The 23,783-nt window shown below is 36.1% G+C and overlaps 3 protein-coding genes across 4 annotated transcripts in view; 2 read left to right on the forward strand and 1 right to left on the reverse strand.

The window, feature by feature from the left end:
• LOC105279524 (Bardet-Biedl syndrome 4 protein homolog) overlaps positions 1-23,783 on the reverse strand; it is a 113,161-nt gene that overhangs the window by 78,398 nt on the left and 10,980 nt on the right. For both annotated transcript variants that reach the window (XM_026973973.1, XM_011339363.3), the window contains exons 2-4: positions 3,674-3,813; positions 3,398-3,510; positions 3,223-3,317 (exon numbers count right to left, since the gene is read on the reverse strand). In XM_026973973.1, coding sequence (XP_026829774.1) covers positions 3,223-3,317; positions 3,398-3,510; positions 3,674-3,813 — 348 coding nt within the window. The remainder of the gene's footprint in view (positions 1-3,222; positions 3,318-3,397; positions 3,511-3,673; positions 3,814-23,783) is intronic.
• Positions 4,781-6,276, forward strand: LOC105279509 (jerky protein homolog-like). Its single transcript, XM_026973974.1, is given in 2 exon segments — positions 4,781-4,973; positions 4,976-6,276. Coding segments are annotated over 2 exon segments (798 nt in total). The 5' UTR covers positions 4,781-4,924; the 3' UTR covers positions 5,725-6,276.
• LOC113563005 (52 kDa repressor of the inhibitor of the protein kinase-like) lies at positions 19,510-22,261 on the forward strand. The gene is given in 2 exon segments (XM_026973977.1): positions 19,510-20,224; positions 21,748-22,261. Coding segments are annotated over 2 exon segments (321 nt in total). The 5' UTR covers positions 19,510-20,111; the 3' UTR covers positions 21,956-22,261.

Here is a 23,783-nt window from a genome sequence, read left to right on the forward strand (position 1 = left end):
CTAACACATTACAGAAGTTTTTAGATAAGAGACAACACGTTAATTATATCGATAGACATGTTAGCAATGCGTTTAATTGTTGTAAAAAATTTTTTAGAGACAATGATCTAATGGTAACCAGGGCGGACAAGGGCCACGCAACGGTGATTTTGAACAAGTCTGACTATTACGAAAAGATGTCTTTATTACTTGATGATACTACTACTTACAAGAAGCTCAAGACAGATCCTACAAAAAGAATAAATTAAATGCAATGATTAAAGTATGGCGTGATGGAGGAATTATAGACGACATTACATATAAATATTTGCTTAACACTAATGGTAACTTGCCAAGGTGTTACGGATTACCAAAAATCCACAAACCTGGTTGCCCTGTGAGAATTATTGTCTCAACTAATGACAGTCCATTGTACAACATTGCTAGTTATCTAAATGGGATTTTAAAGGATTGTATTCCGAAACTAGGCTCTTTTGTGAAGGACAGTTGGTCGTTTGTTAGAAATATACAAAACGTAACTATTGGTCCTGACGAGGTATTGGTGTCATTTGATGCAACATCACTGTTTACTAATATTCCAAAAGAATTAGTCATGAAAGGGATTGAAAAGAGGTGGCCATTGATTTGTGGTGGTACAAAACTTAACTTACAACAATTTCTGTATGCAATTGATTTTGTACTTTGCTCGACTAGTTTTGTATTTGACAAACAAATTTACGAACACATTTTTGGGAGTCCTATGGGCTCACCATTATCGCCGATATTAGCTGACATAGTCTTAGAGGATTTAGAATTACAATGTTTTAGTGATCTTGACTTTGTTATACCTTTATATTATCGGTATGTAGATGATATAATTATGATAATACCGAAAGATAAATTGATGACTACTCTTGACATTTTTAATGATTATCATCCGAGGTTATGTTTTATACACGAGATAGAGAAGGATGGCTCTATTACTTTTTTGGACACTAGGCTGATTAATGATAATGGAACGATAATAACAAATTGGTTTCGGAAACTCACATCGTCCGGTAGATATATTAATTATTTCTCTAATCATCCATTTAAATACAAAATTAGTGTTATTAATGGGTTGGTGGATAGAGCCATCTTGTTGTCGGATGTCAGGTTTCATGACTCGAACATTATCATTATTAATGATATTCTTTCCAACAATGGCTATCCGAACAAGATTATTAATAAATTTGTAAGTAAAAGATTACAACACATACAACGTATGAGTAGCAATCATCATATAAACAAGATCACTGATAGGAAAGATTTTATAACATTACCTTATATAAGGAATTTAAGCGAAAACATTAAAAGAATTTTAAGAGGTGTTGGGTTCAGAGTGTTATATACTATTCTTAAAAAACTTGACCGAATTATTAAAAGAGGAAAGGATTTATTGCCGAACAATAAGCAGACGAATGTTGTTTATAGATTAAATTGTTTACATTGTGATGCGTGCTATGTCGGTCAAACCAAAAGACATGTAGAGACAAGAGTGAAGGAGCACAAGTCTGATGTTAGGAGGATTGTTGGTAACCATTCGGTTGTCAGTAAACATCGGTTGATCGGTTGACATTCAATCATGATTTTGATTGGGCTGACCCTGACGTTTTGCATCGTAATGAACTTACCCGAAGAAGAGAGATAGCGGAGACGTTCTTTATTAAAAAACAAGATAATTCCGTTAACCTACAAAAGGACACTGACAATCTTCCTGGTGTTTACGATACGATTATTAGGCGTGCTTGAAAAATATGTTTTTCGTCTACGTATATGTCAGTCTTACTTAGAATGTGGTCTTGCGAAGACCAAAGATAATTATTTCTTGGAAATTGCTACTCAGTGTTTCTGTAATGACTCAATTTATAATTTATGCGGTTTTATTTTTGATGTGCGAGCATGTAAGTAGAGAATTTTATTGTAATTTGATTCATTTTACTGATTATTTACTGATTTCATTGTTTTGTATTGTAGTTTGAAATTAACGACTTTTGCGTTCACAATGTGTCCGTGTTTCAAAATTGCTGATGAAGTTATTGATGTAATATATATTGTTTAAAAAGGACCAGAAACCTTGGTCGAAACGTCACATGTGCAATTGAATAAAATGAGCTGCCAATTAACGGTCGAATAACGTATTTATTTGTTATAATTAACATTGGCGAAGAAAATTCTAATATTATTAATAATAATAATGTTTAATATGTAATAATAAATGTAGTAATAAATGATAGTAAATAAAAAGAAATATAATTTTTAAATAATAAAAAAGTAAAATAAAACAAAATAAATAAAATAAAAAATAAAAAAATAAAAATATATTTATTTGTAGTCAATAAATGTCCTTTTTAGTTAAAAAGTTAAAGTTTTTATTATAGATATTTGGGAGGAAGGGCGCAAAATGTTGAACTCCGGGCGCAACGCAGGCTAGTTACGGTACTGTGCATATATCTAAATTAAACTGTGTTCAAACTTATTTTATGTATTCGCGTCTATAGAATCATGTAATTTTGTCTTTAATCGTGCGTTCAACTATACCGGGAATCAGCGTTTAGATGTTATGTTTTCGCGTGTATCTATCCCGCAACGAGGTATTGTGTTTGCGCTATTCCATGAGCGGTGACTCAACCCGCGACCAATATTACTGCGTCTCACCGCGCGAACCCCGCGGAAACCCCGACGAAATCAGCTGAGCGACAACACGAAAGGACAGTCGTCTCGAATCTCTCGAAAAGCAAACACAATACCTCGTTGCGGGATAGATACGCGCGAAAACATAATCTAAACGCTGGTTCCCGGTATAGGTGAACGCACGATTAAAGACAAAATTACATGATCCTAAAGACGCGAATACATAAAATAAGTTTGAACAAACTGTAAAAAAAAGAACATAATGAAATGAAGGCGATATTTTATAAACGAATCTAAATGTTTTTAAGTGTCAAGATACACGAAAATGTCAGTTTCAAAATATTCATAAAATGACATTCGTATGTTGAATATTTATCTAATAAATTGCTTTGAGTGGCGAAAAAAGCTGTCATTTTATTTTAATGTATGAAATTTACACGCGCATGCAATTCTAAAATTGAAAATTATTTACATAGGAAATATTGAGTTAAAGTGAATCAACAGAAATTGTGTTGATGTGCTACGTAAGGCACGTTTTACATCTTATATAATTGGAAACAAATAACTTGCCAAGACCGTAATATATTTCCCAATCTGGTAAAACGGATATCTTTTCGGCTTCCGTATATGCGTCTATTGCACGCTTATGACTGCCTATTATTAATCTGAACAGAACAAAATTATTATTTATCGTACATACATATTAAACTGCGGATACAAATAGTTCCTGATCAATATTACTTACAAGGACTTCGCAATTTGCTTAACATTATCAACGTTCGCCGAATTTACATTGTACGCGGTCTGAAAACAATCCAATGAATCTTGAATTTTGCCCTCCTTTCTGAAGATTAAACCCTATAAGAAAGAAAACAATTATATGTATCGCAATACAACTGCATAATAAGAGAAATGCTTAATACTTATTGCAAATAAGTTTGTTAAAATATTTGCAATTTAACATGGAATAGTAACGAGTGTGTACACGCTAATTTTTATTTGTTATATACATTTATCTCACCTTCAGATAATTAGCATATTCGTGACTATTGGATTTCATCAATTCTTGCTCAATAAGTAATTTGCAAGCGCTGTACTCGTGTCTCACATAATGCCGATGCAGTAACCAATTGTGGCTCTCTATAGCTGCTATATTCGGAGCTGCACCAAACAATAAACGGTAAAGAATATAAATAACGTACTTACTTTTAATAAAAAGATATCTTATGTTAAATATCGTATGTTAAGATGGAGTACTTGTATTATCATTTTGATTAAAGTCAATATATTCCCAGATAGCCAAGTCTGTCGAAAGCAGATTATGCCAAATGTCTGCTATCAATTGTTGTCAACAAAAAGATTGCAAATATGATGCAGAAGTTGATATTATCGATTAAGATCACAAATTGGTACCAAAAACCGTGCAGAGCCTGCTAACAGACTCTGACGTCAGATTGGCGGCAGAAACCAAACAGGATCTGCACACGCACAATCTGACGGCAGATTGGCAGCAGAAACCGAACAGGATCTGCAGTTAAATGGATGCTATGAATGGCCAAAAACTGCAGATCCTGTTCGGTTTCTGCCGCCAATCTGCTGTTAGAGTCTGTAGCAGGCTCTGCTGGCAGGTCACTATCCTATTGCGGACATAATGGATGCAAATTTTCTATCAACTTCTGCAGTAATCTGTTGCTAATCTGCTTGCATATTGCACACATTTTGCTTACTGGGTTACCACTAAAGAGTATTAAATCAAATGTAACTATAGTACAGTAGAGCCCGCATTATCCGACCCCGCTTTATCCGACCACCCGCTTTATCCGACCTCGCTATGTCAAATGTCAAAGTTCTGCACCAGGAAAATCATTTAAACGACATAATAAGACTATTAATTCGCAGAATGACACAGAGAACTTGCCTATTGAATATGATAATATTGTGATGTGCGCGTGAATCTTTTCGTGTATCTGAGACATGGTTCATAACAAGCTTTACCTCAGATGAGGATGGATGTTTGTCTGAGTCGGGTTACGTTGTGTCTTTCCTCTCCGCTGTAACGAGTTATGTCGGTTACATTCAGCAAGTCAGTATTCATTTTTATTGCAAAATATGTCCATTATGTAATTTTATTTCTATTTTTATTTTTATTTTTGTTTTTCGTTTTTATTTGTACCAATAAAGTTACTGCATTATTATTTACTGGCGAATTATTGAACTTGTTTTGTTATATTCATTTGTTTATCTCGTTCGTCTCGTTAACAGCTAATAAGGAATGATGTCCACAAAACGCAAGAAAACCTGTATTTCTTTTGAAACGAAGTTAAGGCTCTTGAACGTACTGATAAAGGGGAGTGTCATAAAAAGATTGCTGCTGAACTTAATGTTGGGCGAGTCACCATCGGAGACTGGATGCGCAACCGAGCGAAATTGAAAGCATGGAAAGAGAAATCGTCAATGTCTGCTCAACGTAAAACAATGAAGAGAAGCGAGTACACAAAAGTGGAAAAAGCATTATTTTTATGGTTTATGCAACAAAGAAAAAAAGGATCTCCAATTTCAGGACCAATACTACAGGCAAAAGCGTTGTCACTACGTGCATATTTCCCAGAGAAAACTGAATGTTTCACAGCCAGCAATGGCTGGCTTCATCAATAGAAAAAAAGATACGGTATATGGCAACTTAGTATTTGTGGAGAAAAATTATCTGCAGATAATAATGTCGTAGACACTTTCAAAGAAAAAGTTCAAAGAATGATCAACGAAGAAGGTTACTGTTCAGAACAGATTTATAATTGTGATGAAACAGGCTTGAATTACAAAATGTTACCAACAAAAACTTTGGCATGGCGTGAAGAATCATCAGCTCCAGGATACAAACGAAGCAAGGAAAGAATAACCGTATTGGCTTGTAGCAATGCTTCTGGTAAACATAAACTGCCTCTTATGATCATTGGAAAATCTGCAAAACCTCGTACATTCAAAAACCTATCGATAACAATTATACCAGTTTACTACAAGAGTAAAAAAAAATGCTTGGATGGATGTTGCGCTCTTTACATTGTGGTTTCATGAAGAATTGGTGTTCGCGGAATAGCGCGATTAATTCCCGGTATCGTGAGCAACGGGAACTTTCCAGAATCTACTGGAAAGCAGTTGCGGGCGAGTCGGCTGTTTGTATGTCTCCGATACCTTGCCAGAAAAAGCGAGGTCGTGGAGACAAACACCGCAAGAAACAGCGTGGTCCGGTCTGCGACACGTGTAGGCTCCGGTCGATCAGCTGCTTGGTCGCGATATCAAAACAGCTGATCGCCGGAGAACAAGGAACCGTTGTCTATGGCTGATGGCTCGGGATGGCCGGAGACAAAGGCGAGGTGACGATAGTGGGGGAGTATAAAACCCCAAACCTCGCGCTCCGGGCATGCCAGTCAGCAAGCTAAACTCGAATTAACGACTCATTTTCGGAAAGCTAAACTCGAATTAACGACTCATTTTCGGAAAGCTAAACTCGAATTAACGACTCATTTTCGGAAAGCTATTGCACGCTCAACCCGATCGTGATAACGTGTTTCGCATAACCTGTAATCAAGTGTAAATTTTGTAAATATAATCGTGTGGTATTGTCAACAAGTCTTGTCTCGTTACTCGTGGTCGTTCGTCCTCTCTACCGTCTTCCCGACGCGCAATCACCTCGGCTCATCGCGGCGCGAACAATTGGTCCCTAAAGTTGAACAATATTTGAAGAAATTGAAATATTATTATTACTCGCCAGTTAATTTCATATTAAATATTAGTTATTCTATCGATCTTCCTGGCTAAACGTATGCTAGATGGTCAGCAATCCTCTATTATTTTATTATTCATATTATTCATATAATAAAATAATAGAGGATTGCTGACCATCTAGCATACGTTTAGCCAGGAAGATCGATAGAATAACTAATATTCAATGTTTGAAGAAGATGAAACTTCCAAGAAAAGCCATTTTGTTTCTTGATAATGCGCCTTCACATCCAAACGAAGACACACTACGTAATGGCGATATCATCGTAAAATTCTTTCCACCTCACGTAACGTCTTTAATTCAGTCTATGGATCAAGGTGTTCTTGAAACTTTAAAGCGACGGTACCGATTTCATCTTTTAAAATTCCTTTTAAAAGCAGTTGAAAATGGCCAAGAATTAATCGATTATCAAAAGAAGATTAATCTGAAGAATGTAGTGTTTTGGATAGCTCAGTCATGAGACGAAGTAAAACCAAACACTTTGAGTAAGTCTTGGCGTAAGTTTATCGATATTTCTGAGCAAAAAGAGGTACCAAATGAATTAATTGAAGAAGGGAAGTCATCAAAGGAATTTCCATTGCTAGAAATGATAAGAACTCTTCCTGGAACGGACGAAGTTACGGAATCAAACATTGAAGAATGGATAACAGGCGACGATAAAGAATTAGAGTATACTGATACAGAGATAATAACTCTTGTCGACAGGAAGTCCTCAAAAGAGTCAGAAGAGTCTGATGAAGAAGTAATTGAGCAGAGAATTTCTCATTCGAATGCGGTGTCCGCTCTTGAAACTGCGTTGATGTACGTGGAACAGCAAGAAGGTGCAACACCAGCTGATATATTTATGATAAAAAAATGGCGAGATATTGCTGCAAAGAATAGATCAACACGATTACGACAGGCCAATTTATCTTCTTTTTTTAAAATCATAGATACCTAATTATTTCTACGTTACATATCTAATAATTTATTACGTTTTTATATTTATTAATATTATATTTCTATAAACACGCATGATTGTTTTATTAAAATTGTTTGTTTCGATAAATTTTTATATTAGAGGTCTCACCTCCGATTTGGTTCAAAATGTATGTGAAGTTTCCTTTCGGCCTATAATTATAAGAATTAAGGGGATCCTGGAGTCATCTGTATTACCGACAAAATTGAGGATTGTAGCACACAGAATTCGTTTTTATTAGTTTTTATTAGTATTAGTTTTTATTAGTTTTATTAGTTGCGAAGAATAAAAAATCCTTTTTCACAAATAAAGTACATAGTAAGAAAGTCCGCGAAACAGGACTTTATATTCAAAATGGAAAAAAGTTCAAAAATTGCAGTTTTGTTATCGGCTTGTGACCTAACTTCATTACATTAATTTGCCTAATATGAAAGTTATGCATTTTGTATGCACAAAATCGCTGTCTAGCGGTGTGGGGACACAATGGAGGAATATGAGGATGCTTTTAGAAGTGAATTTAGAAGTGTAAATAAAAAGAGTTCTGTGCGCTACAATTTTCTGAATATATTTTTGTATAACACCGTGTCCCAAGAGTAAAACAGAACATTAATTCCTTGATATCGTGCAAAAGGATTTCTTTTATCGTACAAAAGGATTTTTCATTCTGCGCAATTAATGAAAAGATCTATTTTAAAAAATCACTCACTCCGTCGATAATAGAACAGACGAAGCAAAGGAGTTTATTAGCCAGGATACCTTTAAGAATTATAATATTTTTAAGGCAGACAAAAAATATGTCGTTCTTGGGGAAAATCATTAAGCGGCCGTTTCAAGCGCTATTCGTGTAGGAACAGTTTGTGTTTTGTATGTTATACACACTGTAGATATGTATATTCTTTATTGGAGACTACTTTTCAAACATTTGTGTAAACACTTGCCTCAAGATTTCATTCGTATAAATTATTGAAGTAATAATGTCTGGGATAAATATATAGAAAACAGGCGCCATCTCGATTTCAATAATTTTTTAATATGTCATCAAGATCACCTTGAGTGACCTTCAGAAGGGTTTAGCCGGCGGTCATTGTTTATTAAAAAGTTATTAACAAAAGAAGTTTAATAGTTTTGTATGAATATTCAGGTGTCCATACCAAACCAGAATTTGACCTTGACATATAGAGGTCATTGTCCCGAGTAATCTACACAAAGTTTTAGTCGTCGCTCGTAGTTTAGTAAAAAGTTATTAAAACCTTTAATGTAATATTGCACAAATTTGCAGCTGTCCACACGAAAAGAGGAAAAGAGGAGTTACGGGTTGAGTTAGGTTAGGTTAGCTTAGGTTTTTTTGAGAGCCCCCACCTCCCAGCAGCGAACCTTCTCCTCCCCCTGCAGCTCTAATTCCAACAGCGGGGAGGAGCGTAGCGAGGTCGCGATCTCCTTAGGAGGAAGCAATCGCCGCTCAAGTCTCGGCCTATAAACAGGCCATTGAGCGGCTCGAAATGCCGCCGCCCAAGGAGCAGCGGCAGCGGAGACCCGTAACACGGGCAATGACGGCGACCGACTACTCGAAGCCGGGCCCACCGAGGGCGAGCGACCCCGCGGGGAGTAGCTCTCCAATACTCCCTCGGAGGACGCAACCTCCGCGATGGAGACTGAGTAAGACTCGGTCTCCAGGGTGGGGGGTAGGGAAGACAGGCGGGACCGGCCCCTCGCGAAGGAACCGGTCCCGCCCTCTGGGGTAGGAGCGGATAAGGCTCCTGCCCTGGTGAGGGGTGGGGTAGGGGGGCCGGGTTAGGGATGGCACTGGTAGGGGCTGGGTACCCCTCCCAGTTGTAAAAAACCATCCACGATGGAAGGATACGGGAAAGTGGTGGTTGGCCACACTTCCCCGTAGGGATGAGCCCGAAGGGGCGAGTAGGGAAGACCGAGGAGGTGGTAGGGGCGCGGGTTATGCTGATGCAGGTACTGCGCCCCAACCTACCACCCGGGCAGGCCAACGGCGGTTAGGTTTAGTGGTTTAAAGCCCCACACTCCCCTGTATGTCCTCCCAGGGACCACGGGAAGTCGAAGAAGATTCCCCCGCCTGAACAAAAAAAGGTTTTTTGAGAGGGGACAGGGGGAGGGGCGGAGCCCACACTTCCACTATTCATATCTATAGATTTGCAATATCATTAAATATCTTTTTGTTAATAATGCATGAATTTTCAGCTGCCTCCGCGGAATGAGGTGTTATGGGTTAAGTTAGGATAGGTTAGGTTAGGTTGAGAAGCCTTCATTTGCGCACAGTACAATTGGACAAGTTGCAAATGGACACCGTGATATTAGACACATAAAGTTGCGCACCGTTCGATTAGACACATGGGTTTTACACACTGTTCAATTGGACACATATTTTTGGCGCACCGTTCGATTAGACACCGTTGTTTTTGGACACAACATATACTATTGCATACTTTTGAATAAACATACATATTTATGTGGGAGATTGTTGAAATTGAAAATTGTTATTACTTTTATGTTGCAAATAAACGTTTGTTATATTATACAGTTCTTTTGCGCACAGATCTTTCGCGCACAGTTCTTTCGCGCACAGTTCGGGTAGCCTCCATTTGGACACGTAACGATTGGACACCGCACTAACCGCACTATTAGACACTGCACAATTGGACACCAATTTACAACCGATGATAAGACGCTACGACAATGTACGTGCGCTGGCTCTAAGTCTGCAATATATTAGCAAAGTTCATTCTAATAAGTAAGAGTCAAAATTAGATGTAGAGTAAACATTGCTTTGTCTTGCAAAGTACATGCGTGGATACAGTGTGGATACTTTCCCAGTATAAACTTTCTTACTTTAATATTATTAATTTTTTATACTGGGAAAGTATATGCTTGGGTGGAAGAGCACGAGGAGACGGGCTTCGCCCGTCACCTAGTACTCTTCCACATAAAAAAACTAACAAAACTTTGGAGTGACCAAAAGTACTGCGTGGAAGTTACAATGTAGAACTTTGCTTTGCGTGGACCTCGCTTCATATACTCTTAGCATATGCTTTTTAAATTTATTAAATATCGCACGTATGCGCAAAGTAAGCACGGTAGCATCGCAGCGTTGTAGCGTCTTATCATCGGTTGTAAATTGGTGTCCAATCGTGCGGTGTCTAATAGTGCGGTGTCCAATCGTGCGGTGTCCAATCGTTACGTGTTCAATATTACGTGTCCAATCGTGCGGTGTCCAATCGTTACGTGTCGAAACGGGATACGCCCGCGCGAAAGAACTGTGCGCGTAATATCTGTGCGCGAAAGAACTGTGTAATATAACAAACGTTTATTTGCAACATAAAATAAATAACAATTTTCAATTGCAAAAATCTCCCACATAAATATGTATGTTTATTCAAAAGTATGCAATAGTATATGTTATGTCCAAAAGCAACGGTGTCCAATCGAACGGTGCGCCAAAAATATGTGTCCAAACGAACGGTGTGCAAAAGTCATGTGTCCAATCGAACGGTGCGCAACCTTATGTGTCTAATATCACGGTGTCCATTTGCAACGTGTCCAATTGTACTGTGCGCAAATGAGCCCCTCCCGGTTAGGTTTATGCGTGAAGGCGGTGCAGATAGAGTCTCTTTCCTGTCCACACAGCATAAAACACTGGAATCTGCAAATCTATAAAGGATCTATAGATATGAATAATAGAAGTGTGGGCGGGGGAGGGGCTGCACCCTGTGAACGCAAAACTTAACCTAACCTAACTTAACTCAACTCAGAGGGAGGGGTTCCACCCATAACATTTCCTTTCACGTGGACAGCTGAATATTCGTGCAAAATCATTTAACTTCTTTTGTTAATAACTGTTTAATAAACAACAAGCGACGGCCGAAACCTTTTGAAGGTCACTGAGGAAGATAACCTCTATAACAGTGGTCAGAATTACTTCCACTTTCAAGGCGATTTTCAAAAGCAACGCCTACTTTTATCCCCTTGCCTCTGCACCACCAGCGAATCCTCCAAGTGACGGTCGCGGCGCTCGGGCGCAGGAGTGTCACATCAGTCATATGTTGGCTGGTACTTGCGCTGGGCGCGCTTCCTAATTACTAATCTATTCTTATCGAAATATGTTTTATGTTTTTATTTTTATATATGCTATCAATATATTTATATTATACAACGCGACAATAGCTTTCCACGTCACCCATGAGGTACTATTGCCGACGCGTTTTTTTTAAGTGGTATCCCCAATAGGCCTATATTCAACTGAAGAAGAACGACATTTAACTTTATTTTTGTAATTGGAAATATATACTATTAAAAAATTATGGATCAGATCTTCTGAATCGTTTATGTGAGTCTACAAGTGTCGGCATGTCGACATTGATGTTTGAGATGTTTGTTTGCATCAATGAATATAAAGACTTGTCGTTTAATGTAGAATGTTTTTCCGTTTATATATATTTCATTTTAGAAAAGGAACATTCACATAAATAAGTAGAACTAAACATTGAGAAAATACGAAGACTGAAATTTATTAATTTGAGATAAGACGATTTCTCTAAAATTTTAAAGAATTCTATTCCTTTCTCTGTTCGCGATTTAAGAGAAATATCTGTTTGCAGTTTGCAAAGTTCCTCCTGGAATTGTAGATTCTTCAATTTTATGTGAATGTTCCTTTTCTAAAATTAAATATATATAAACGGAAAAACATTCTACATTAAACGACAAGTCTTTATATTCATTGATGCAAACAAACATCTCAAACATCAATGTCGACATACCGACACTTGTAGACTCACATAAACGATTCAGAAGATCTGATCCATAATTTTTTAATAGTATATATTTCCAATTACAAAAATAAAGTTAAATGTCGTTCTTCTTCAGTGGAATATAGGCCTATTGGGGATACCACTTAAAAAAAACGCGTCGGCAATAGTACCTCATGGGTGACGTGGAAAGCTATTGTCGCGTTGTATAATATAAATATATTGATAGCATATATAAAAATAAAAACATAAAACATATTTCGATAAGAATAGATTAGTAATTAGGAAGCGTGCCCAGCGCAAGTACCAGCCAACATATGACTGATGTGACACTCCTGCGCCCGAGCGCCGCGACCGTCACTTGGAGGATTCGCCGGTGGTGCAGAGAGGCAAAGGGATAAAAGTAGACGTTGCTTTTGAAAATCGCCTCGAAAGTGGAAGTAATTCCAACCACTGCTCTATAATACATGTGAAGATGAAGTCCTCACTTTGCATGGACTGTCGCAAAAGCATGTGAAACTATTAAACTGCGTTTGTTTATAACTGTTTAATAAACTGTTTAATAAACTGTTTAATAAACAATGAGCGACATTAATGACCTTGATATCCTTAGAGGTCAAAGTCAACATCAATGTCAACTGGAAGTCATTTGGGGCTGACTGTGTAAAGCCAAATATTTACCTTTTTAGCTTTTATTTTTTATTTAGTTGTTTTCTGTTTTTAGCAGTAAGATTAAAGAGTGCGAAGTGAGTGAAGGATGCTTGTAACAGATGCGCCTCAATGTTATTTAGAGGGTTGCAACCATAGAGCTTATACTAATGGAGAGGCCTTGCCTATATGCTAAGCCTAGGCAAAAGCGTGCCAGGAGGATCAACAGAGAGGTGGATGTATTCTGTCTCAACTGTGGCCCCCCACTCCCTGTCCCTGTCGCTTCTCCTCGCACAATCGCGAACGGAATTAGAAAAGATCGAGCAAACGTAACCCAAATTCTTTAGATAACGTAAAGAACTCGACAATTTCAAATGGGGGATTTATACATGTGTTATTTATAGTTGTTAAACATAATCTCAAAGCTGGTTTTATTTACAAACGTTCTAGAAGTTTGCAAGCTCCCTATCTTAGAGTGAGCCAGCTCAAATCTAACATCTCTGCATCGAAAGAATGTGAGTTTTTTCAAACGCCCTTTCAGATTTCAAATCTTTAGGATACATATTATCTAAATCTAAGTATTCCATAATATTCAATACAACTCAAACATATACAAGTAATTACTTAGAAAATATAGGATTATTAAATATGTAGGAAGAATCAGAGAAAAATCAAACTGAATACTAAATTAATAATGATAGCCGCGGACCACGGATTGGGAACCACTGATAACGATAAAAATGATAATTTAATTTCGGAAGTTGCCCAGAATCGCCACAACACAATTTGAATTCGAAGTTAAGTCAATGTTAGAAATAAGATTACAAACTGATTTTACCTCTAAAACTCATAATTTTGATGATGATCAATTGAACGATGACCTTTGTCTAAATATTTATGTTAACGATCCAGAATTTATTAAGAAAAAAGATAGTATAGAAAGGTCACCGTTTGTAAAACTAGCTCTAACAAACCAAACAAAAATAGTTAAAAAATAATCTCTTTATTAGTTATTTGATAATGATAAAAAATTAAGCAATGACAAATTATTACGTGATAAATTATTTCATAATTTATATTAAGCCTCGTTACATCTCCTGAAGCAATGTGAATATGTTATATTTGCACATCACACATGCGCTCATACCTAAAGGAGTAACGATCTGTGTTTCGTTATTGTACGCATTGCAGCTATTTTAATTTACTTCGATTTTGATCTTGTTATCTTTAATATGATACTGAAAGATTTTATACATTAATTTTGAAAATTTTGAAAACAATTTCTTTCTGAACAAATGACGTTATACACACACGTATGTTATTATTGTTACATATTCACATAAATGTATGCTCACATCTTTATTTCGTGTAATACGTTCCGTATTATGTCTTTAGGATTAATTCGTTTTCATATTGTATTTAGTATCGGAAAACATGCATAATATGCAGTTATTGAGTACAGCGCAAGAGAAATAACGCAACACCTATCTACAGCGCGGCACCTATATCACGATGTTATCATTTCGTTTTCCCAAAAATTGAATCGTGGAAACATAATATTGTTATGCATAGCTGGATTTGGCATTTGATGATCTTTAATTTTTATCCTTACCGAATTCTTAAATTTTGCAACATTAATGAGTGGAAGTAGGGGTAAATTAAAAAATTTGACATTTTCGAAAAATGTGAATAGACCGTTGTAAAGAGTATAAAATACCATAAAACTTTTGTATGAAACATTTTTTTATATATTTTATATAATATTTTCGAAGATATTCGCTAAGAATGAAAAAATCCGTTATTTTCGAGAAGTTTCAAACCCTAAACGTTGAGATAAGCCGCTAAAAACAATATGTGTCTAATATTTTTCAATGCTCTACAACATGTTCAAAGCTAACTAAAATCGGTGAGGAACAGTTCCGATACTTCCCTTGTAAGTTGTGATATCGTTTAACAAAGAGTCTGTGTTATTATTTGTGGTTCTGTGTTTTTAAATATCTTTCTTTTCATAAAATACCTATTAATATTTATATATAAAATACCCTGTGCTAGCACAACAGCCGCTAGTCTTAGAGGTAGGTTAACTAGGTGTAGTAACTCCCTAAGAGAGTGGGTCTCAGACACCACGACACAGCGCGTCCTCAGGTTGCGGATAGAGGAACGGCCTCTATGTGGGGCTAGCTGCGAATAAATTGAATAAGCAGCCGCGGACAGCCGACTGGAAATGGCCCTCCTGTTTGGGGGTTGGGCGTAGGTCTGATAAACTCACACCGTAAAACGACTATTATCAAGAAACAACCAGAAGTCGCCATGGATTCTTTCGGGGTAAAATTTTCCGGAGGTAAAATACCCCTCCGTTCGGATCTCCAGGTGAGGGGTACTTCGAAGAATTCATGCGGCACAAAGTCGAAAAACGGGGGGGATATTAGGGTAGGTACGTGGAACGTTCGAAGCTTATATAGACCGGGCGCGTTTCAAATGATGATACGGGAAGTAGGGAGATACGGAACGGAGATCGTCGCGTTACAAGAAACTAGGTGGGACGGGAATGGGGCAGTAAATTCGGGCGCGTATACACTACACTATGGGGGGTCGGAAACCCATAGTTTTGGCGTCGGTTTTTTGATTAACAACAAAATCTCGTCCGCGATCAGGAATATTAGGTTCGTCAACGAAAGGTTAGGGTTACTTGTCGTACAAGGTCGTTGGTATAAAATCGCGATAATAAACGCACACGCGCCAACCGAAGATAAGGAAGACGAACTTAAAGACGGATTTTACGACGAGCTCGAACACATCATAGATCAGTTACCAAGCGATTATATGAAAATCGTGTTAGGGGACTTTAACGCGAAAATTGGTAAAGAGGAAATTTTTAAACCGACCATCGGATTGGAAAGCCTACACGATGGCAGCAACGAAAATAGTAATAGGGTAATTAATTTCGCGACCGGTAGGAATATGATTATCAAAAGCACGTGCTTCAAACATAAAAACATACATAAGCAAACGTGGATTTCCCCGGACGGAAATACGATTAATCAAATCGATCATGTTCTTGTGGATAGGAGACGACATACGAATATTCTTGATGTTAGGTCGTACAGAGGGGCAGATTGTGATTCAGATAATTTTCTCGTCATTGCAAAAATTAGAGAGCGTCTTTCGACAAGGAAAAATAAAGAACAGGCGGCCGGAATTAAGCGCATAAACGTACGTAATCTCGCGGAAGAAGACAACGGCGTCAAATACGCGGTCGAAATAGTAAATAGATTCGAGGCATTAGAAGAAGTCGACGAAACGGAAGATAACGCGGTTAATAAGCAATAGGAAAACGTACGGGATGTTGTGATTAAATCGGCGGAAAGTACGATCGGTTATTGCAGAAGAAGTAAAAAAAATAAACCGTGGTTTGATTCGAAATGCGAAAACATGATTAAAGAAAGAACTAAGGCGCGGTTAAGATGGCTATCGGATAAATCGGACACTAACAAAGAGGTATATAATAAAAGTAGTAAATCGGCCAGGGATTTAGTTAGAAGTAAGAAGCGTCACTACTTAAAACGTAAGGTAGAGGAGATCGATGAAAACTGTCGAAATAAAAACATACGCGGGATGTATATAGGAATAAATAACTGGAGAAAAGGGTTTCAGCCTAAAACGGAGATGCTCAGAGACGAAAACGGGAATTTAATTACGGACACGGCAGGAATTTTGGATACGTGGAAAAATTATTTTGATCAGCTGTTAAACGTCCAATTTGAAAATGATCCAGCTGTCGAAAACTTAGAAGTATATACGGCGGAACCTTTAATCGACGAACCGACGGTGTTAGAAACTAAAAACGCAATTAAAAGGCTCAAAAATTACAAAGCTCCGGGTATAGATTTGATTCCGGCAGAACTATTAAAATTGGGGGGAAATAAGTTAACGAACGAAATTCATAAATTAGTTAAAATTATTTGGAATAAAGAAGAGCTGCCGGAACAATGGACAGAATCGTTGATAGTTCCGATTTTTAAAAAGGGGGACAAAATGGATTGCAATAATTATCGTGGAATTTCTCTTTTATCAACTTGTTATAAGGTTTTGTCGAACATTTTACTCGCGAGATTGACACCATACGCGGAAGATATAATCGGGGATCATCAATGCGGATTTAAGAGAAATAGGTCAACTTCGGATCAGATTTTTACTCTTCGACAAATTTTAGAGAAAAAATGGGAATTTGGTCAACCAGTCCATCAATTGTATGTAAATTTTAAAAAAGCATACAATTCAATTAACAGAGCGACACTGTTTAAAATTCTGGCCTATATAGGGGTACCCAAAAAATTAAATAGTTTAATTCAGGCTTGTTTAAAAGAGACAAAGGATAGAGTAAAAGTCGGTAACAAAATCTCAAACACTTTTGATATTCATAGTGGGCTAAAACAAAGCGATGCATTATCCCCTCTTTTATTTAATTTAGTTTTAGAATATGCAATTAGAGAAGTACAGAAGAGTGGGGATGGCCTGCAATTGAACGGTAAAACTCAAGTTTTAACATATGCGGATGATACTGCGTGGCTAGGCGACGATAAGGAAACGATTATAAGAAATGCGGAATTATTGATAGATTATGCTAAATATCTCGGTTTACAGGTTAGTGTGGAAAAGACCAAATACATGGTAACTAGTAGGGATCAGGATAACGATAATTTACAGGTTTGCGATAATATATTCGAAAGAGTAGACAATTTTAAATACTTGGAAACGATTATTAATCAGGGAAATGATAGTGGGGTAGAACTTAAGAAAAGAATCAACGCGGGAAATACAGCCTTTTATTCGGTCCGTAAATTACTTGGGTCGCGGTTATTATCTAGGCGTTTAAAACTTAGAATATATCGAACCATTATTCTCCCGGTAGCTTTGTACGGAAGTGAATCGTGGGCACTTACTTTACAAGGTGAAAAGAAATTTAGGGTTTTCGAGAATAAGGTATTACGGAAAATTTTCGGGGCGAAACGCGATGAGGAAACGGGGGAATGGCGGAGGCTACACAACGTCGAGCTGCATAAACTTTATGATAGTCCGGATATAATTAATGTAATTAAATCACGCAGATTAAGGTGGGCGGGTCATGTCGCGCGTATGGGAAAGGATAGAACCGCGTATAAAATTATGACGGGTAGACCAAATGGCAAGAGACCGTTAGGTAGACCAAGACGTAGATGGGTAGACAATATTCAGTCGGATCTCAATGATATAGGCGCCGAGAGTGGGGATTGGGAGGCAGTAGCTCAGGAAAGGGATCGATGGCGAACTTTGGTAATTGCAGCTATGAACTTTCGAGTTTTGAATGCCAGCTAATAATAATATAAAATACCTATTAATATATATATATAATACATATTCTGTTTGCGAAATTTTTGTTTTCTTGTATGCACTAAATATTTGTTTTGTAAAATTGCATTTTCCTTCTTAAACACCCGAGCAGCGCATGTTGGTTGGCCAACAGTTGGCTTTAAATCGGAAGCATCGGCAGTTGGGAAAACAATGTTGAACCGACATCGTTAAAATGCTTTCCTTTTTTTATTATTTCATACTCGAATTAAATATATGATAAGACATTGTAAAAGACATTGATAAAATATATTGTTTTGTTTCTTTATAAATTTCAACTGTTTTGAAATAGCCTGCAGTATTTGTAACCATTTTAGGCTGCGGTCCGAAATGCGCTCACAGTGCTGGAAGCGTCCTCCATCCTTGTTGCTTATTATACATCGAAGATAGATAGAAGACGCTTTCAGCACTGTGAGCGTATTTCGGACCGCAGCCTAAATTGTAACATTATTAATCGATTGACGACACAATACCAACCGTCACACAGTGGGAGAAATCGGAAATATGCGGTCAAAAATGGGTTTTCAATAACATTTTTATTTTAGATAATAATGAATGAAATCTTTTAGATAACATTTAAAAGTATTTAAAAACCGTTAAACATATCCAGTATTTGGAAAATGCAATGAGATTTGTATGTGAACCTGTATATAAGTAGTAATATGTTTCTTACTATCCTTTTGCTTACATAAAGTTCGACTTGCTTTTAAAAATCAACTAGTTGGGATTTATTTTCTAAGTAAATTAAATTCACTGCATATTTATGTGTAGAATTCATAAAAAAAAATAGTAAATCAATAGCTTATATGTCTGTTTTTTAAACAGCTTCTGAATATGGAGCTAATTTAAAAGCGCATATATATGAAAAAAGATATTATTTTCAATACATTTTTCATAATAATAGATAGGAATAGACAGATTCTCTTTTACATAAAATTTTTCCTTGAAATCTCTCCTAAGAGTTAGTGAAAACCCCATTTGCAGATATTTGCAGATATGAAAGTTACAAATAATATAAGTCAACTTAGATCTGTCGGAGCGCGTCAGAGCGCTCGCGTTAAAAATAAGATATTATCGTCAAAAATGTGTCAAATCTTTAAAAATCAACAGATCTTGTTGAAATTTGGATGTTATAAGTAAAGATTAATATCATTTCACACACACACACACACACACACGGGCGCGCGCGCAATATTTTTTATTAAAATTGAATTCATCAAGCGACGCGGTAGCGTCGCGACGCCAAGTACATAAAAAAAATTAATAGCCGCATGAGAAATTGCCGCTTGACAAGGCACTGGCGTGGCATCGTCGAGGCGCTACCCAGTAGCCTTATCTCGAGTTTTGCCTTGTCAGATTTTCCGATGAAATATTCTCGGAAACAAAAATCGTAATAGAAAATCTAATGATACTTTTATTATATAATGTTGATACGACCTTTCGATTGCGAGTAACCCGAACAAAATTGGTGCAGTCACTCTTGAGATCTCGAATCGAGTCCATGTAAAAGTGGCACTTATAAGGAACAGTATTCAGTTTCAGCACAGTATATACAGTAGCGCAACTCCGGCAATTTTAGCGTAGGTGAAAATGAAGCGCATGCGCGGGCATGGTAGGTAACCAATCACAGCATTCCGATCCTTTTAACTGCTGTAACGACAAAATTGACAGCAAGCTACGACCACGAGTTTTAGTGGCCACGAGTGATTAAAGCGATTTTATCGGAGTGATAAAATAAAAAGCGAAAGTAAAAGGAGTTTGGTGCAATGAATAGTGTTCAGTGAATAGTATTCAGTGTTCACAAAGAAAAAACATTAGGGAAGTGACAAATCGTACAGAGTGTCACTTCTCTTGTCGAAGAACATTTGCATTTTATTTTTGTTCCAGAGGATATCCTTTCGGAAAGACAGGAACAATGTCAGAAGATCAAGTAAAGAAAAAATCAAGTGCATGGTGCGTGATAAAAGATTGTAATAAAAATACTGTGGAAAAAAGACATTTGTTTCGGTTTCCAAAAGAACATGACAGGTATGGTTTTGATAAATAATTGTTTTTTAAACCAATTAATTTAAATTATATATTATATTATATACAATATATACTAAGCAAAATTATTGATATTACAACATTTACAAAATATAATTTCTGCAATTTCAATTTTGTCTACATAATATTTTTATAATATTTTTATGTTCCTAAATATGCTCTGTGTGTGTGTGTGCGCGCGCGCGCGCGCGCGTGCGTGCGCGTGCGTGTGTGTATTATAATTTTGTACATTAATTGATATCACAGGCCGACATGGTTTTTGCTGTTTGAATATAAGATATCATTTTCGATGTATTTTTTCACGCTGAACACGAATCCGGCCGCGAAATTGCTCTATGACGTAAGGTTTTTGAGAAAAATGAGGTTAAAAGTGTCAAAAGTGACGTTTTTTGCCATTTTTATGATTTTTTCGCTGGTAAAATAAATTTTATTTTTTACTTTCGTTTTCGCCATCTTAAAGTGCCAACTTTTATCTTTAAACTCGATTTTTCGAAACTCCGTAGGATTTTTTTTTGCCGAGTTAATCACTCCGCTGTCAGACGAACATTTCGTGCCAAAAATGTACTTGGAGAACAAAACTTCAGAACTGGATAATAATGATTTTAATATGAAGGTTTTTGAGGTCGCTGAATCCAATTCTGAAATAAGATTTTAAAAATTCAAAATGGCCGATCCAATATGGCGGACCAAAATTTGTAAAACTATTAGAATTTCAATAAAATTTGGTATATACTGTTTTTTTACTTCTGGGTGGGTTACATTTCGCTTCCCCAAATGAGATTCTGGCATTTTTAATCTTCTGTGTATAATGTACTTTACACGAGCAAAAATTAATTATACCTTACTGATGCAAACACAGTATCCTGCACCATGTTCTTTGTTCGTAGACCGTTTAGCCGCAGTAGGAGCGATTTTACAAACCTTCTACGTTTACCAGAGTGCACCACGTGGAGGCAGCCTACATCACACTCTTTTGATTGTTTAAAAATGTTTTTAGCTTTGTTGTTTTTAAATTGTTTTATCATTTTTTATCATTTTAATTTTCATTTTTTTAATCATTTTTTATAATTTCATTTTTTTATTTTTAAATCATTAAAAAGATATTATATAAGTACATAGGCACATATAAACTTAATAACTTAATATCATAAATACTTAAAATCGAGTGCTATGGAGGCCGAAATGTTCGTCTGACAGCGGAGTGGTTAACTCGGCGAAAAAAATCCTACGGAGTTTCGAAAAATCGAGTTTAAAGATAAAAGTTGGCACTTTAAGATGGCGTAAACGAAAGTAAAAAATAAAATTTATTTTACCAGCGAAAAATTCATAAAAATGGCAAAAAACGTCACTTTTGACACTTTTAACCTCATTTTCTCAAAAACCTGACGTTATAGAGCAATTTCGCGGCCGGATTCGTGTTCAGCGTGAAAAAATACATCGAAAATGATATTTTATATTCAAACAGCAGACAAAAAGTCTAAAAATGTCGGCCTGTGTATTCTTAGATAGCTGCAGTGGATAAATGCATGTGACAGAATGGATCTGGAAGTAATGGGTGCAGAATATGCTTATCGTAATTATCGAGTGTGCCACTTACATTTTGAAGAAAAGTGGTATAATATAAAAAAGAGCAAGGCTTATCTGCATCCAGACGCTATCCCTACAATATTCTTTGGAAGAAAGTACGTTGTTGTAGATCTTATAACATTATAATTCTTTTCTCTTCTATATAAATTGCAAATGTCCACATTATTTTTATATAGTCATTTTTATATAGTAATAAAGTAATCTTTAATAATATAGAAAATTATAATAATACTTATATATAATTATTAGCACTGCATCACAAGAAGATGAAAATCTATATGAAGAAATTGAAGGAAATGAAAAGAAGAAGCAAGGAGGAAAGACCCTGATATTTCTGAAAACGACGTTGCACAACAAACAAGGTAATTAAATTTCTAAATCTTTATAATTAAATGTCTAATTATAATATTTATAATTAAATGTATAAATATCGTAATTATTTCTGTATAACACAGAAGAGAATATTTTACTATTGCAATTTATTATTGTTGGACAATCTATTTTATTACAAGAATAATATAATGAAGTTATATAAAATTGTATTTTCAGTGACTTGCCATTAGTATTGCAACCTACAGAGCAAGACATGTAAGACATGCAAGAAGTACAAGAAGTACAAGAAGAAATACCGAGACCTGATGGAGATGTCCAAATTGCTAACCCGTAAGTTTTTGTGTTTACGTATTGTGTTTATGACATACTTACGTAAACATATGATATAATAAATAATAGTTTGATATTTATTTGTGTAGAAGTACATTCACTTACAAAAGAAAAGAAAAAGGAGAGGAAAAAGAGAAGAAAAAGTTACAGCAGCAGATTTTACGATTAAGGGCAAAGGTGAAATCACTAGAGCAAAGAAACCGACGGCTTCAGAAGAAATTAAAGACTGTGAGGAATGTTCAGCCAGCTGAAAAGAAACTCAAGGAACACGAAACTCTGCGTCAACTAACCTGTAAATTTTTCCCTGCAAATTTTGCACGAATCTTGTGTGCACAAATTGATGCACAAATTAAAAACAAACGTGGCAGGCGATACAATTCTGAATTCAAACAATTCGCCTTGTGTTTATATTTTTTAAGTCCACGAAATTATAGAACGTTAAAAACAGAAATTGCTTTACCATCCATACGCACTTTACAATCATTTACACAAACATGGCAAATTAAGCCCGGTATAAATGATAAAATTTTAAATGTATTATCTATAAAATAAATTCATTACCACAATTAAAACGACATTGCATTTTGTGCATAGATGAAATGAGTTTAAAAGCTTATTTATTTTATAACGTATCACAAGACGAAATTATTGGATTTGCAGATACGGGTAATGAAAAACATCCAGTACCTGCAAAAAATGCTTTAGTTATTATGGCACGTAGCATAGCAGGTAATTTGAAACTTCCTGTTTGTTTTTGTTTTGTGGAAACTGCATGTAGATCTAATGTATTAAAACCCATTTTATTTGATGTGATATGTAAGTTGCGGCATTGTGGTGCTATGGTGCATGCTTTAATTACGGACATGGGTTCTAATTTTGTACAATTATCACGAGAATTAGGTATTTCCGTACAAAATTCAAGTTTTTTGGTTGATGGAATCGAAGTTTTATATCTATTCGATCCTCCTCATTTGATTAAAAGAACTCGTGATAATTTATTGAAATATGATATAGAATTTGATACTGACAAAGTTGCTTCATGGACTCATATTGTACAATTTTACAATAAAGATAGTAAGCAGTGGCTAAAATTGGCTCCAAAATTGTCTAAAATTCATATGGAGCCAACAAGTTTTCAAAAAATGAAAGTTAAATACGCAGTACAAATTTTTAGCAGCCGCGTAGCTGCGGGTATGTGTACCCAAATGTCTTCCGGCTTTCTTCCAAGTCAAGCAGTTGGAACAATAGATTTTATCAATCATTTTGATAAACTGTTTGATATTTTAAATTC

This window comes from Ooceraea biroi, chromosome 12 (genome assembly GCF_003672135.1).
Source record: "Ooceraea biroi isolate clonal line C1 chromosome 12, Obir_v5.4, whole genome shotgun sequence".
NCBI lineage: Eukaryota > Metazoa > Arthropoda > Insecta > Hymenoptera > Formicidae > Ooceraea > Ooceraea biroi.